General features: G+C 36.9%; 1 protein-coding gene across 14 annotated transcripts in view; it reads left to right on the top strand.

Annotated features, from left to right (window-relative positions):
• Positions 1-13,658, top strand: part of SOX6 (SRY-box transcription factor 6) — a 386,542-nt gene extending 372,884 nt beyond the window's left edge. For all 14 annotated transcript variants that reach the window (XM_075427559.1, XM_075427555.1, XM_075427560.1 and 11 more), the window contains one exon: positions 6,706-13,658. In XM_075427559.1, the coding sequence (XP_075283674.1) occupies positions 6,706-7,009 (304 nt within the window). In that variant the 3' untranslated portion in view covers positions 7,010-13,658. The remainder of the gene's footprint in view (positions 1-6,705) is intronic.
• The last annotated feature ends 1,853 nt before the right edge of the window (positions 13,659-15,511 follow it).

Below are 15,511 nucleotides of genomic sequence, written 5' to 3' on the forward strand. Positions count from 1 at the left end.
TGAAACTCTAGCTTATGTTTCCAAAGCAGATTGACAGACCAAATCATATCTAGACAAGAAATGCAAAAGAAATGCCAAAACAGCAGTCTGAACAATTTGAGAATTGTTTGCTAATTCAAAACAGTATTAAGCATAGCACTTTACACATTGGAAGTGGTGGCTAAATATGGAAGTGAATATGGAGGATGGATTTAAGAAATTTCTGAAAGTGCCTACTTAAACAGTGATATTGTGATTTTAAAAAAATATAACGAAAATTTTTCAAAACCAAATTCCTGGTGCAACATAAGTGCAACATCTTTCTCATATATAAAACAGTAGGATCACAAAGATCATGAGAATGTCATCATTTTCTTAAAAGGATTGGGTCTAATTCGTATGCATGCTAAATCCACTTCACCGTGCTCTATCCACGTTGCAGAAGTTTTTGAGTAAATTACTGTTGTGCACTTACATAATGATGCAGTGGACTTTACCGGAAACAACAACTTCTAGTTATGCAAGTGATGAAAAATGGGGTATGAAGTCTAATGGATGCGTTCAATAAAGGTGAAATGAGATCCATGTTGCAGCTCAGTATGAATATAAATTTTGATAGTGAGGAAACACAGGCTGTGATTTTCAAATATTATTTCATGCTTTTCTGTAGCTTCCCACTGTTGCCCCACATGCCCTTTTTCCCTAAAGAAAAAACTAAAACAAAATTCTCGGATGAGACCAAGCAAAAAAGGTGAAAAAAACAGACTAGGATAGCTTTTTTTAGATGAAATGTAAAACATTGCATCATTTATTTCAGCAGAATAGTTTACTGAGTAATAAAAAGCAACATTTCATCCAAATCGGATTATAATTAAGTGAAATGCAGTAATTGAGCCTATCAACTTCTTAAACTTATTCTTCCTTGTGTTTAACGTAAATATCACATAAAACATCAGCTGGAACAGTTTTCCTCACTGACCTCATACACCCATCATTTTTCCACTGTTCTGATGGAACAAACAGTATAAACCGTCCTTCAGAACTGTAGACGTGGGACTTGAGATGCAGTTTCCTTTTCAGAATGAAACAGGAGACAACTGTGGGTTTTAGGACTGAATATACTTTGTTTACAGTAAATATTTCAGTGTAAGATAGAGAACAAAACTACAAAATAGACTCCAATGAAATGTGCAAAGCGCTTCCTGCTGCTTGAAATCCTGCTGGTTTTTCTTTTTTTTTAAAGAACATACCGACTAAGTTGGGAAAGGGTGTGCCAAAATGGCAAAAAAATTTGTCATCAGAGAAAAAAAAGATAAATAGGAGTTGTGTGAACAGAGGGATACACCTTCCAAACAGGTGGATAGATGAAAGTATAAATAGCAAGAAAAATTATATTCTTTCATATTCGTGTTTGGTATTCTCTTATATCAAATGTACGTTTATGGCCTAAGCAGTACAGTAAGGGCTAATTCCCATCAGATCCCCTTGGGTGAACCATTGGCTAGCATAGAATAGTCCTGCCATGTGTACAACTAAAACAGCCCCCACCACAAACATAGAATTTTACACTGCCTGAACTTCTAAGATGCAAAAAGCTCATACTGCTTACTTCAGTGAGCTTCATTCTTTGATAAACATTGGTAAGATGCACAAAAGTTGTTTTGAGAATCTCAATACAAACTAGCCAATAGAGAAATAAGCTAATGAATGGCCAGGTTCTGTTCTAGTTTTTAAGAAAAGTTTCCAAAGAATTGAATGAGAGTGAAGATTTCTTGGAATAAATTGGGTAGAAAATTCATGTTTTGAGATAAATGTTATATATGTGATAGACCAGCACCAAAATCTAGTAAATGGCAAGTATTTTAAAGAACAGAGTGGAACTTAAAATGTGCATCGGGCTTATATTGCATTCCTACATGAATGAATTTTGTTCCAAATGAGGCAGATAATATACAGAAATAATTCATGTTTAATGCAGAGTATATTAAAAAATTGCTGGTTTTAATCTAGTGGAAGCTGAATCTGAAGCCAGCTCTGTCTTTAAAATAATTGAGTTATTTTTAATAATAAAATTATTAATGGGAATTTCTGAATGATAACCTTAGCGTAAGTTAATCGCTGAACAGACTTCAAGTGATACACAATTTATCTTCAATAGTACTTTTTTTGTAATGCATAAATAAATGTGAACTAACAAATGGATCATATATAAACCATAAATTGAGACATTTTAAGTTAAGAGTCTGTCTTTTGTTGCCTTGTCTTACAAAAATAATTCAGTTCTCAGTCATTTTTACAGTCTAATACACTCTAAATACAAATATATGATATATACATTTCTCTGCAAAATGATGTATGCAGTAAGTTTTTTGGTGTTTTACCAGTGTAAGATGTTTAGAATAAAGCCTTTATAGTGTTTATAACTACTGTACACACATAGTCTGAATGTTGCTAGACTACTGTTTTGAATACGGCTGTAATATTATACTCCTGTAGCTTGAACTTAGAGTAAGTACACAATGGGTGCTTTTGTGAGGTTTACTGTTATTTCATTCCTTCTGGGAATGTAAGTTTCAGGGGTGTGTAGCATACAAGCATTTTCCTTAATGTAATCGATTTTGCTTCAGTCATTTAAAGAGCTGTCAGAAAATAGCTGGGAAGGGATCAGAAAACAATGGTAATTTGCTAATTTAAACGTTTAGCTAGTTTTGCAAAAGTCAGAAGTGGAATATTCTCCAGGAAAATCCTAAGAATACTAATGCCACAAACTTGTGAGCAGGTCAATTGGTTTAAGAATTTTTGTGTTACCTCTTTTTTTTATTTACCTAACTATTTTGGGCCAAAGCTTTGGCCCCAGACCAGACAGACATGTTAGCAATGCTGGCAGAGCAGAGGCAAGCGACCTGTAGTAATTGGCCACATAAGGATTTCTTTGGCAAAGAGGAGATGGTGGAGACAGAAGTGGTTTGGAGCCAGAGCATGTAGTCATGTGTCACCGTTCCTCACAGATCTGGAGACATAGAAAGATTAATGCTGGGTTCTGGAAATCTTCACCAGGCAGAAAACATCCTTGCTTTAACCATGTGCAACTGAGCTGAATTGTAACCTGTAGCTTGCAGTAAAGTATGTTTTTATCTCCTCACTCCAAGGTCCTATGACTGGCAAAACTCTAGCTAGATACAAGGATTAAACATGTTGAAATTAATATTATAAAAAATATCATTAACATGAATGCCTTTAAGAACTACAAATAAAAGAAAACATAATGGCCAGAGTCATAGGTTAGAAACTCCAACTCTTCCTTTCAGGGAGAGTGGTTAGAATTTAAATCAATGCTCTGATTTCTTCCCTCTTCTCCATCCTATAAAATTTAATTACTTAGAAAAATTAACACTCATCTCCAGTAACATATGCCATCCATACAGTTTGTGATATCTTGAAATAAGGCTTTCTGGGATGTAATGCAGCAGCTTGAGTAGAATTTACGGTGACAACCTGATCAGCTCTAAATAATAACAGGGCACAAGTGAGAGGCAGGTGTCCAGTTACTTGGGGTGTGTGGATGCCCATGTTCAAATGCTAGCAAATTTTTGCTAGCAAGTGGGTAGCAATTTGAGACACTTCCCATTTAGGTGGTACACTTACCACATGTTTACAGTTCTACGGTGAGATACAGGTAATTTAAAGCTCACAGTTATTACCCACCCAGCAGCAGGCATGCAGGCCACATCTGACTTTTTTTTAACATGTAAAAAAGAACTGCATTTATGAATGACAAATTCAGTAAGCCTTTAACTTTCCTGATACACTGATCAAATTCTTCACCAGTTAGATTAATTCTATGGTTAGCCATGCATTTGGTGCATTCTCAAGTGAAAGGTATCTCTGTAAATTCTTCTTCATTATGGTCAGATGACCGCGCCCTTTATACTTTGAAATGGGAGGTACTTGGACAAATATACCCTGTCCCATGGAAATGTGGATATGCAAAAGAGTTTTGCTGACTTAATAAACATTTGAAAGAATATCTGAATTTCTTAACTTAGTCTGTCCTTTCGGGCTTAACACTGACAACCATCACTTTATCAAGACACCTCACAGCCCTAAACAGATCTTGGTTTTCCTTCTTGCTGCTTATAAAAAGGCAATTTGCTTAAAAAAAAGTGCAAACTTTTCTGGAGGGAGAAGTAGGAATGGATATTAGGGTTCTGATCCTTAGTGTCATTTATAACACAAGAGCAGCTTGCACACAATCATTCTTTGAGTATACTCTACAACTCTTATTAGAAGAGCTGTAAAACCTTTTCTCAAAACATCTTTTGGCATTAATATCATGATGTTCTTTGATGAACGCTTGGGTATGCTTTGTTTTGTGAATATATTTCAAGAAATATTGGAAAAATATCAGTGCCAGCAGTCTTTAGATGGGCAGATTAGAGAGAATTAAGTGTGTATGGCCTGGTGACAACTATGTAGAATTTTGCTGTGACCATGTGTGGGTTTCTTTTTCCTTTGCTTTGTGGAAACAGTCATTCATGTGAACATTTTCTGCATCTAAAAGTTGTGGAGGAGGTACATGCAGGTTTTTAACAGTAATAGTTTATACTCCTGACAACATACAGTCCTAAATCAGAAATGTTCCCACGTGAGGTAGGTGTTCAATTTTATGGATAAAGTATTGAAAGATGTTTGCAGAGACTCTCTTGCAAGCAAATACATTGGCTGAAAATTGTTTTCACAGAACATTTATCAGACCATTTAAAAAGTGAAAATTTAGTGAAAAATCCCTAGCTGTTTGTAAATCATCTGCAAATCATCATTTGCAAACAGGAGTATAATGACTGTGTCAAATGAATTACTGCGAAGTTTTTGCTTGCTGCTATAGCCAGGTGTACCATACTTACACAACAGATGTTTGAGTTTCTCAAGCTGTGCAGAGGCTTTAAGAGTTGGACTAGCAGTACCAGCAACAACAGTACAACATGCTATTTTAATATTATCTTACACAGATTGTTCATGATTTGACTGTCTGTATTGGTTCCCAAACTTGAAGGACTTCGGTTTCTCAGTAACTCTGTTGTGTGATATTTATCAGAATGGAGTTTGATCAATGAGCCATAAAGACTCACCATTTAGGGTCTTGCAAATAAGCTTTACATTATTTTGTGTATTGATTTAGCCAGTGCTAAAGGATTTTTGAGAGACTGGTTTATGGAAAGTCCTTTTAGCGTACAATGACACAGTGGTCAAGAAGTTACAGATTCGTTAGACTATTCAAACACATCTGACACTGTTTCTTTCTCCTGCTAAAATTATATAATAGTTCTTTAGTACTTGGCAAATATTGCCCTAAAGAAGGTTGGGAATGCATTGAAATGTATGATTCTTTAAATAGATTATACAAATAGGCATGTATGTTCAATAAATAGTCAATACCAAACCAGCATCTTCCAGGGCACATAGGTATTTCTGGCACTGGAGAATATTCATTCAGTGTTACGTGTAAACTATGATGTAGATTCTTTTCCTTCAGACAAGTTACATCCCTTCTTCTTCTCTTAGCCTTACTAAAGGTAATGATCTAGAAATAATATGAAAATATTTGTATGAGTATTTTAATATAAAAAGTATGTTATCAGTTAATTAATCCAAATATAAGAAGTAGATTTAATTAATTTGTAGCCAATAAGGGCTTGACCACGGAATGCGTTCAGCAGCCTGACCTCTACTCAGCAAAGCATCTGAATATACGTACATTACTGTAAGAAAAGATATTGCATCACTTAGTACAACTATATACATGCTTACAGTAAAGCTTGTGTTGAATTGCTTGACTGGCAGTGATACAAGCATATTTTAGTTGAAGTGTGGTATTGCTCCAGTATGTTTAAAATCACACATACATGAAAAAGACAACATTACATAGTGCAAAGTTAGACATCAGAAGAGAAGATGTGTCAAAAGTAGAGGTAGTGTGTACTTAACTGAGTCTTCCCATGTATTTGCGTTGTCAAAATAAATCAGATCTGACACTGGCTCCTCAGGAGGAAGACTTAATTTCTGTAGACTGTCCATTATCATAGGAAAAAGAACATTTATTCTTTTTTTTTGAAGTACTTTGCTTCAAAAACTCAGGCTTACACATTAAACCCTGAAGAACAAGTGGCATTCTGATCACGGATTTAAATAAAAATCAAAAGCCAGCAATAAAATATCTAAAGTATTTCTAAGTGACGTAGGAGTGTACCTAGCGCTTAAATAGTAAATTACATACTTACAGTTAGACAATGTTACTTAGTCACCTCTCTGCCATTTTAGGTACTTACAGGTAATCTTGAGGTCCTGGCACTAACGCTAGCTCTTGTCAGGAGTTTGGAGGATTTAGATTTTGGATACATGATCTCTAACAGTAGCAGTTAGGCATCATACGGGTGCCTGAAGCCTTCTGATGATCTCTGTCCAAGCGCTAGTTTGCAGTATGGTTTAAATAAACACACAAAATACATAAAAGAATCAACGTCTGGTAGACACTAAACAGTTTACTGTCCAATTGTCTTTGGGGGGAGCTAAGATGAACAAATACCTTACAGGACCGGACTGTGAACCCCACAGGAATGCATGCAGCCTTTCGAGAAAACTGCCCGCTTTTCCTTCATTTGGACTTGCAGAAGTTCTTCCCTCCTCTGAACACAGGAAATCACATTCCCCTCTTGTTTTTCTTTCCAGACAACAGCCTCAAATTCCAATCACCACGGGAACGGGGGTTGTCTATCCTGGTGCTATTACCATGGCAACTACCACGCCATCACCTCAGATGACATCAGATTGCTCAAGCACCTCTGCCAGCCCTGAGCCCAGCATCCCTGTCATTCAGAGCACTTATGGTATGAAGACGGACAGCGGAAGCCTTGCTGGAAATGAAATGATAAATGGAGAGGATGAAATAGAAATGTACGAGGACTATGAGGATGATCCCAAATCAGACTATAGTAGTGAAAATGAAGCTCATGAGGCAGTCAGTGCCAACTGAGGAGTGTTCACAGAATTAAAGTACTCAGACTCATTTGGGTTTTTTGGGGTTTTTTTTGAACAAAAGTTCTTAAAGAGCCTGCATGCATGTGTGGCTCCTACAGTTACATCAGCAGAATGGTCTTAAATGTTTCTTAATGTGTGACAGATTGTTTCCCTAATTTCTCATGAACTTGGTTTTTTTTGTTTTTGTTTTTGTTTTTTTTTTTAATTTAGATGAAGACATATATTAAATATCAGACATCAGGACTTGAAAACTTATATGAATCAATAGCTGTCTTACAAGTCTTATCTTTTGTCTTTTTCCTTTTGGATGCTGATAAAGGTTTAAGTTACTGTTTTAGATGGGGGTTATACATTCTCACTCAGGTATGCTGTGCCAGCCTACAGGTTGTGAATGTGTTTTTATTCTGGATTATTTTAGAAAACAAAAACTGCAGATTTCATATTGTGAAACAGAACAAGTCCGCAACTGTGCACATCTGTGCATCATATCTTGTCTTTAAAAAATAGTCTCTGAATTCCATTTTTTTCCATATGTATGGCTGAACTTCTGATGTGCCAAACTTTTCATAACTTTTGAATCTTAACATTTAAAAAAAAGTCTTAAAGGAGACACTGTAAAGTCTTAGACAATCCTTTGGCATCTTAAAAAAATGATATACAAAACCTAATTTTTTCCAGAATATGGTAAAGTACTCAGGAATCTGGAGACAGGATATTCCTAAGTAGTGAACATGGTTGCCATAGTGCATGTGCCCAATTGCTTTTGCCTCTTGATGTGCCATTAGTGTGAAATTTTAAGTAAGCACAAAAGAGCGATCACCAGCTATGGACGGGCCTGTCTTAGCAATGTGAGGCCACCTCTGATTACATTCTCTACCCCTTTGCTTTTAACCCTTGCATTCAGTCTTAACACATTTTCTCTTAAATAAGTATTCATTCCAGAATGTCAAGGGTCCAAATACTTAATATTTATTTTTAAAAGTACTGTTGGTGGCATTACACTTACAATTCCTTATTGATATTTTAAAGAAACCTGTCTTTCACTTCCCCTAAATTACACAGGTATATGAAAATAAAAGTGCGCCTGCTACTAAAATGAACATGACATTTATGAATAAGAAATTCAGTTGTTCCTCTAACAATGTATGTTCAAGGAGCACTTGGAAACACTCTGCTAGAAGTAATGCAAAATAAAGTGAGTACTTTTATATGTACATACAGTACAAATATTCCTAAAAAGTTGTGGTTTTAGTTATAAACCTCCACACTTAGACAGACAGCAAAGGCATCTGTAAAATCCAAACTTCATGTAGAGTCCACCATGATGAATTTTCAGGGCCTGTAGAATCCTGTGGTGAATCATGGCTCCATGCATGATGTTCCTGTTGTCACCTGAAGGAACTGTTTGTTACCTGGAGTATTTATGCAGTGATTTATATGTGAGACTCCTAGTGGGGAAGGGAAGGCCACACAAATATCTGACCTGCAAAGCTGGGAAAATGGTGCATCCAAAATTTTTATTGAATATTATTCATGTGGGAATGTGAGCCAGGTCTTGATGAATGCTTGTCAAATGCTTTGGGATCTTTGGATGTAAGGTGCTACAGAAACTAAAATTTTTATTTGTATTACTACTAGAAACAATGCAATTGCTAGAGAAAATTCCAGGAAATATACAAGAGAAAGATATTCAAAGATTGTGAATTTATTAAATTTCAGAGAGAGAGAAGAAATTGCCTTTATTTTTTTCCCTCACACTCCACTCCTGTTCACAAATACATCACTGAGTGTGTGTGTATATATATATATGTATATGTGTATATATATATATATATGTATGTGCAGATCCAGTGGGCCTGATGAATACATGTGCTGCAGCGCCTCAACTCCCCCAGCATTTATTTTGAATTGGATATGTTCAGCACATTGGTGATAAATTCAGACTCAGGCTGAGAGGCATGAGTGGGCCTAGAGCAGCTCCTCTTGCAGTCTGTGGGAATCTTCCCACAGAGCTGAACGGGCTTTGTTTAGCACCCAGACAATGAGAGAAGTATAGTGTTAATGTTGGCTATCCTCGTGCTATCAACCTATCTTGCAGAAATTAATGGGAGGTGCAATGACAAGATGCTGTACTGGGAGCAGCCATTTTCCTCATAGCCCCACTAATACCTGTTTGAGCAGAGGCAGCCATTGTTGCCACTGTAGGAATCACATTTAAATGTGTGAGAACAACCCCCAAGACGAAGAAGATTGTTCAATTTACAGGACAATTTATAAAGATAATGGCATAGAAACACAATGGTCAAATTTCTCTGACCATTTTGTAATTTGGAACAAAATGCTATATTTTTAATATTTATTTAAATGTGTTAGTCCATGTCTAATAAGCAATAAACTGGTCTAGCCAAGACTTTAAAGGCATATGCTGTGTCGTTAGCTGGTGAGCGCCCTCTTTAAGCTGGCTAAGGTACTGATAGAAAGTGGTTTTTATTCTTTTAATTGCTTGGGAATTTGAACTGGTTTTAATACATTCAGCGCAGACTGGGGGGAGGATACCATTATTTCCTAAAAAAAATGACTATTTATTAATGTCTTAACATAATTCTCCAGTTAGAAGTGTCTCTCGCTCCCCCCATGTCACCTTCTTTCTCTCTTGCTCTCTTTTTTTCTGGTTTTGTTGCATAGCTAGAATGCTGTATTGCTAGTGTTGTATTTTATGTAATTATTTTTTTGCACAAAGGCAAACATTTAGATTAGTTGGTTAATTTTTTTAAATTTTATGACCATGCCAAAATAATATTCTGCAGGCTTGTGGAGAACAAAGGACTGTTCTTTAGGACTGAAACTTGATTTTGCTTGTAGTACAAAAAAACACACACTCACAGATGTTGTTTCGTAAGTGTTATAAGCACTGGATATAAATGGTATTTTTTATCACTTCTGACTAATGTGAAACTGTTGTACGAAAACTACATGAACAAAAGTCATCTGTTTCGACTCGTGTGGGCCTGCCTCACAGTTGCCGGATTTCAGTCATTTTTATGTCTTGTTATTTCATTTATTTATGCAAAATACATGTATGTATGAACACTTTGTTTTAGCTCCAGCCCTGCCTCAGTGCTGATGCTCTGAATGTTAAAGCCACATTCTTGAAAATGACTGGCTGTTCAGGAATCACCAGCTGGTAAAAATTGCATTTATTGGCTGGGGGAGTGGGAGGAACATATTTGAATCTGAATTGTGCATATAAGCATTTTATTCTATTTATTAGCCGACATTGGCTCTAAAATGTCAGTAGAAATCAAGGAAGGACAATCATAAGGATAAAAACCAACATTTTTACTTTATTAATTGGAGCTCAAAACAAAGTTTTTGATGAATTTACCATCTCATTTTAGAATTTTTTTAAATTGTGTAAATATAACATAGGAAATAGAACTTTATTTTTTGTTCATGGATACTTAGTGAAGTATAAGTTATGTATTTACTTTTGTTCTATATCAGTGTATGTTGGTCCATATTAAATGCTGACAAGTCACTGTACCTCATGTAGATGCTGAATTTACACCCGCAGTGTGAGCGCAGTATTGTGGACCTGTAGCTGGGACAGCAAGATGCCTCACTTGTGCTCTCACTAATTTTTAATAGCATATTCCACAAACACAGAATACTTTCTTCTTTTCAGAAAGTCGCTACATTAAACATATCAAATTTCTGATACATTTGATAGGAAATGCAGTCAGTCTTCTGAATCCAAGTAAAACTGATGAGATGTTTTACTTCTTGACAAGAATGGCATTTGGAAGTCAAAAGCATATCCCTGGAAAGATCATCATGACTAAGGTGGACCTTGCAATGCAATCAAGACTTAATAATATCAAACCTTTATTTTCTACATTCGTTAAATCATGTTATTGTCCAGGGGACATTGTTCGCACAATACACAAAGAGGACTTGTGGAATTGCTTGCTAAGCATTGTATTTGAGCCCCCCTTAGTAACTCTGACTGAAAAAAACATCAACTCCATTCAGGTAATACACATATAATAGTAATAATAACAGATACACTATCTTTTCTTTTTGGAAGATTATTAAATACTTATTTTCAAGAGAAGAACACTCCCAAAAGAGTCTGTTACCAGCTAGAATAGTTCACTTCATAAAAATGGAAGATAAAAGTCTTAATGGAAAGAGAACTACTTTCCAGGGTTCAGGTTTACATGGAGAAATGACCACGATGCAGTGGCCCAGTTCTGGTTGGCCTGTATGTCTGGGCATCACCATTTAGCTTGTGAAAACGCCTGCTGAGAATACATGCAATGTGCTCCTAAACCAGCCTACTCAGGTGCAGCATGAGGCAGGGGGAGGGCAAAAGATGGGACTGCTCTGGGATGGGAATGCAAAACAAACAGCAGCGTTAGTCACAATAAACACGATACCCTGTGCAAAGCGTACAGCAGTCAGCTGTGGGCAGATCCTGCTTCGAGTACAAACACAACCACCACCCAACGCAATGTAAAACACAGTCCTCTCTCTGAGTTGCCTTTCTGTTTTGGTTTTTGGTCGTATCAAAGGCATGGCATTTCAAAATCATTTCCTAGCAAAACATACTACAAGATTAACACCCCCATCCTCCCCCAGCAAAACACTTATCTACCTGCTTAGTACTAAGCACGTTAGTACTTCCATGGTGGTCATGAGGACCAGTGAAACGTTGGCATTAAGCAGCGCAAACTTTGCTGAGCCAGGGCCACAGTGCGAACAACTGCACTGGAGATGCAGCCAGCAGAATGTATGATAGAGTTCTTCATGTTTTTAGGAGAAGTTAATAAATGGGCTTGGACCCTTGGTGTTTTGCATGCTTTTTTAAGATTCAAGTTGGCACTTAAGCATGTTCTTTTAAAAGAATAATACTATATGACCTCATTTGATCTTTTACAAAACACTTACTCTTTTTCCTTTAAAACAAACTTCCCCTAAACCTTTTTTTATATAACCCATTAATATCTTTGATTTTTCTCAGATCAAACTACATTTTTGATATGCTGTAATGTCCTGCTACAGAAGGAAAAAAAATGTATATGAAGATATATTTCATTTTAATCCATCGCCCTTTTTTTAAATACCAGATTTGCTGGAAATGGTGACAAAGAAGTATTCTGAGATTTCACACACTGGGTAAAAAGGGGGTGGGGTGGGGTGAACTGGGCTAAAGGAAAACTTATCAAATTGGTATTTATGGCAATATGAAAGCTATAAAGCAACTTAGTGACATGGCTTGCTTTGTAATTTCCGCTTTCTAAAAACCACAAGTGAGGTCCTTGGTGCTCTTGGAGTATGGGGAATGTGCAAATATTTAACTGTTTGTATGCTGCACATTGCAGACCTGCTAGTGTGCATTCTCCGTTTGTCTTCCTTTGTCATTTGTGTTTTGCTTTCTAGAAAGCAAGGTTTTTTTTTTCTTGTACCCTTCTTCAGCTGGTAGCAAACTAGAATGCTTAGCATTTATGTTCATTCATTATTGTATTTCCCATGTAAAAATTTTTTTATTACATTAAGACAAGCTTATAAGCTGTTACTACATAACTTATCTTACTGTAACTCTTATTTCCTGACATTGTAATTTGTTTGTGATGTATATTGTGAGATTGTACTCTATGTTAATTTAATCAGCACAATTCACTGACATGCTGGACTGACATGCTAGCTGCTGTTTCAAATTGTAAAGTTTGTGTAGAGCTGTTGGGACAACTGAGACTCTCTTGTCAAGGTACTATGCTTTGATTCCTATAGCAACACTGTGGGTGCAGCTCTTAACGGTGAGGGCTGCTCATTGGACACCCACTGGCTAACTTAATGGGCAGGTTTTCTTTGTAGAAATTCTATATACAATGCAGGTACCTACCTGGGCCCATGGCCGGTAATTATTTGGGCGTTTAGAGGAAAAACTAGTGTCTATTGCTGCTTTGAATATGTTTTAAAGTCTGAAAATGTAAATAGTTTATCAAAAAAAATCTTGTACAGTCCAGTGTAAAGTTTTTAAATGAACTTAAAGGTTGCCATCACATCTCACACTCTCCTCTTGATACAGTAAAAAAAAAAAGAAAGAAAAAAGTTTGCTAAGGATATGGATTTAAAAAAATCTGTTCTCAATTTAAAAGAGAGAATAGTTATTCTTAGCTCTGCTTCATTGCATAAACAGACTTCTTGGATTTTGTTGTGCAGTATTGACGTGAGGTAAATTAAATATTAAATAATCTTTCAGTGGTACTTTTAAGAGTCTTCTCCTCCTCTGACTCAGTTATTAATGGAAAAGACAAAATTGAAAGACACTGTCCATATACAGTATGTTCTGGTGTACGTTGGCACCTTACCTACATGTTTCGGGTGGGGGGGATTTTTTTTTTTAATTTCTTTTTTTTTTTTTTGCACAAGGTGCTTTCCTGATATGTTAAACATGTCATCCTTGGGTGATACAGTATATGCCATGATAGGGGTTTAAACCCCTCAGGGGAGTGTCTATAAGACTGCCTATTTATGCTCATTTACCTCAAGACTGTCCTCTCTACCCTTAATCTATTCACCATCACTCCATCTTTTGTACTGCTGTTGACACTTACAAATTAAAGATAAATTTTGTTTTATGAGATGTGTGTGTGACTTCTTCTATGCATCCCTTATTATTCCTTTGAAGTTAGTACTGAAGATTGACCATGAAGTGTTGATGGACAGAAAATGATACTAGGCCTGTTCAGCTGCCCTCCTTTAAATTTAGCGACTGAATCTTCCAGCTGTTAGGGTTTCCCCATGCTTTTCCATTCTATAAAGGCATTTATCAGCCTCTGAAATCCATTAACACCATATGTTGTAAAAGACAGGCATGATAAGCAACCTAATTTGACAATATTCACTGTGTACCATCAATTTTGTAAGCAGGAAGGGCTGTTGGTAGCAACATAATCTCAGAAGGATGTTGTGTACAGAAATGAGACAAAATGGTTCTCATGTTTCTTCTTTCTTTGCCTTCCCTTTTTCCGCTGCATATAACATTACAGTAACTAACCAAAGTTGACAACAAAAACAACTTACAGTTGCCATATTGCCATGTCTGTAAACTGCTGCCATTTGTGTATTATGATTGGTTTTTGACTCAGTAATTAGTCATGGTGCTCCTAGGAAAAGAATAAATTACGCTGAAGTGCACTGTACTATAATGTAACAGAACATTTTGATGATGCATTACATCAGATTTCAGCGTAGTTTCAGTTGTTGCACAAACAACCCCAAAAAAACCACCACAAAGGGGGAAAGAATCCTTACGTCCCTGGAGACAGCATGATACATGAAATTATTAAAAATTACATACTGCATTATGAATACATGTGATTAAAAACTTCAGGGTTAAAAGTGGAAGCTGCTGACAAACATTATAATGGATATACACATAAATATTGACTTGCACAATTTAAGCTTTGGTAAGCAATCAACTAGTTACTCAGTCAAACTTCAACACTAAAGTGGTCTTGAGGAGAAGGCAGCAAAAAACCTGTTCCACTACTGGATCTACAACAGTTCCACAAAATGTGGCAGTGACCATACCGTAAGTTTGAAAAACAGAATTAGGCACTAGATCACAGTCCAGCTTAAGCTACTAAGGTCAAAGGCACCTGGAGATGAAGCACCGTGTCGCTGGGCCTGAATTTTACTTCCGTGCAGTACATCTGCAATGTGGTCCAATGCTCTGCTGTCGTATTTTCATGTTGCTCCACTTAAGTCAGTGTACGCCATCCAAATTTCATCTTTTTCTCTCTTCCCCACACACCCCCCTTACCACATGATTTGTCTCCTTTTCTTGCTGGAATCTGCAGCTATGAATAATGATCAGTAATCTGGTAAACACTGGTGGTGTCAGTTTGGTTCTTACACAGGTACAATAAAAAGCAAGCTGAGGAATGGCATACAAAAAGTCATTGCTTCCTGCAGCAGAATCAGACAAAATGTTTGTCTGACACCTCTAGATGTCATTCTAAAAAAATACACACAAATTACCATGCAGGACAGGGTGGGGTCTCCACACACACAACAGTCTTCGGGAGAAGGTAGTGTGCTGGAGGCTGCAGAGCAGCACACACGTTGTTCCAGATGCCAAGACGTGCAGCGTGCCTAGGACAGACAGGTGGCCATGCACAGACACTCTCTGGTTTCCTTCCCAGGGGGACAGCACCGCTGACCAGCTCACTCGTGCTGGCTTCCCTGTGCTAGCCTTGTTGTCCCTCTAAATGGCCATCTTAACCTTCAGAAATGTTACCAATGATACCATGCACCAGGTCACTGCAGGGGAAAGCTAGCACAGTGCTGGATGAGAAATAAATAAATAAGCCTCTTGTCCTCCTAAGTTACCATTGTTATTCAGTCATCACAGGAAGGACCGACCGCACTGGAAGCCATGCCATGCCACTTCTCTGGCACCGAACCAGCAACAGAGCACAACGAAGAT

This window comes from Opisthocomus hoazin, chromosome 7 (genome assembly GCF_030867145.1).
Source record: "Opisthocomus hoazin isolate bOpiHoa1 chromosome 7, bOpiHoa1.hap1, whole genome shotgun sequence".
Taxonomy (NCBI): domain Eukaryota; kingdom Metazoa; phylum Chordata; class Aves; order Opisthocomiformes; family Opisthocomidae; genus Opisthocomus; species Opisthocomus hoazin.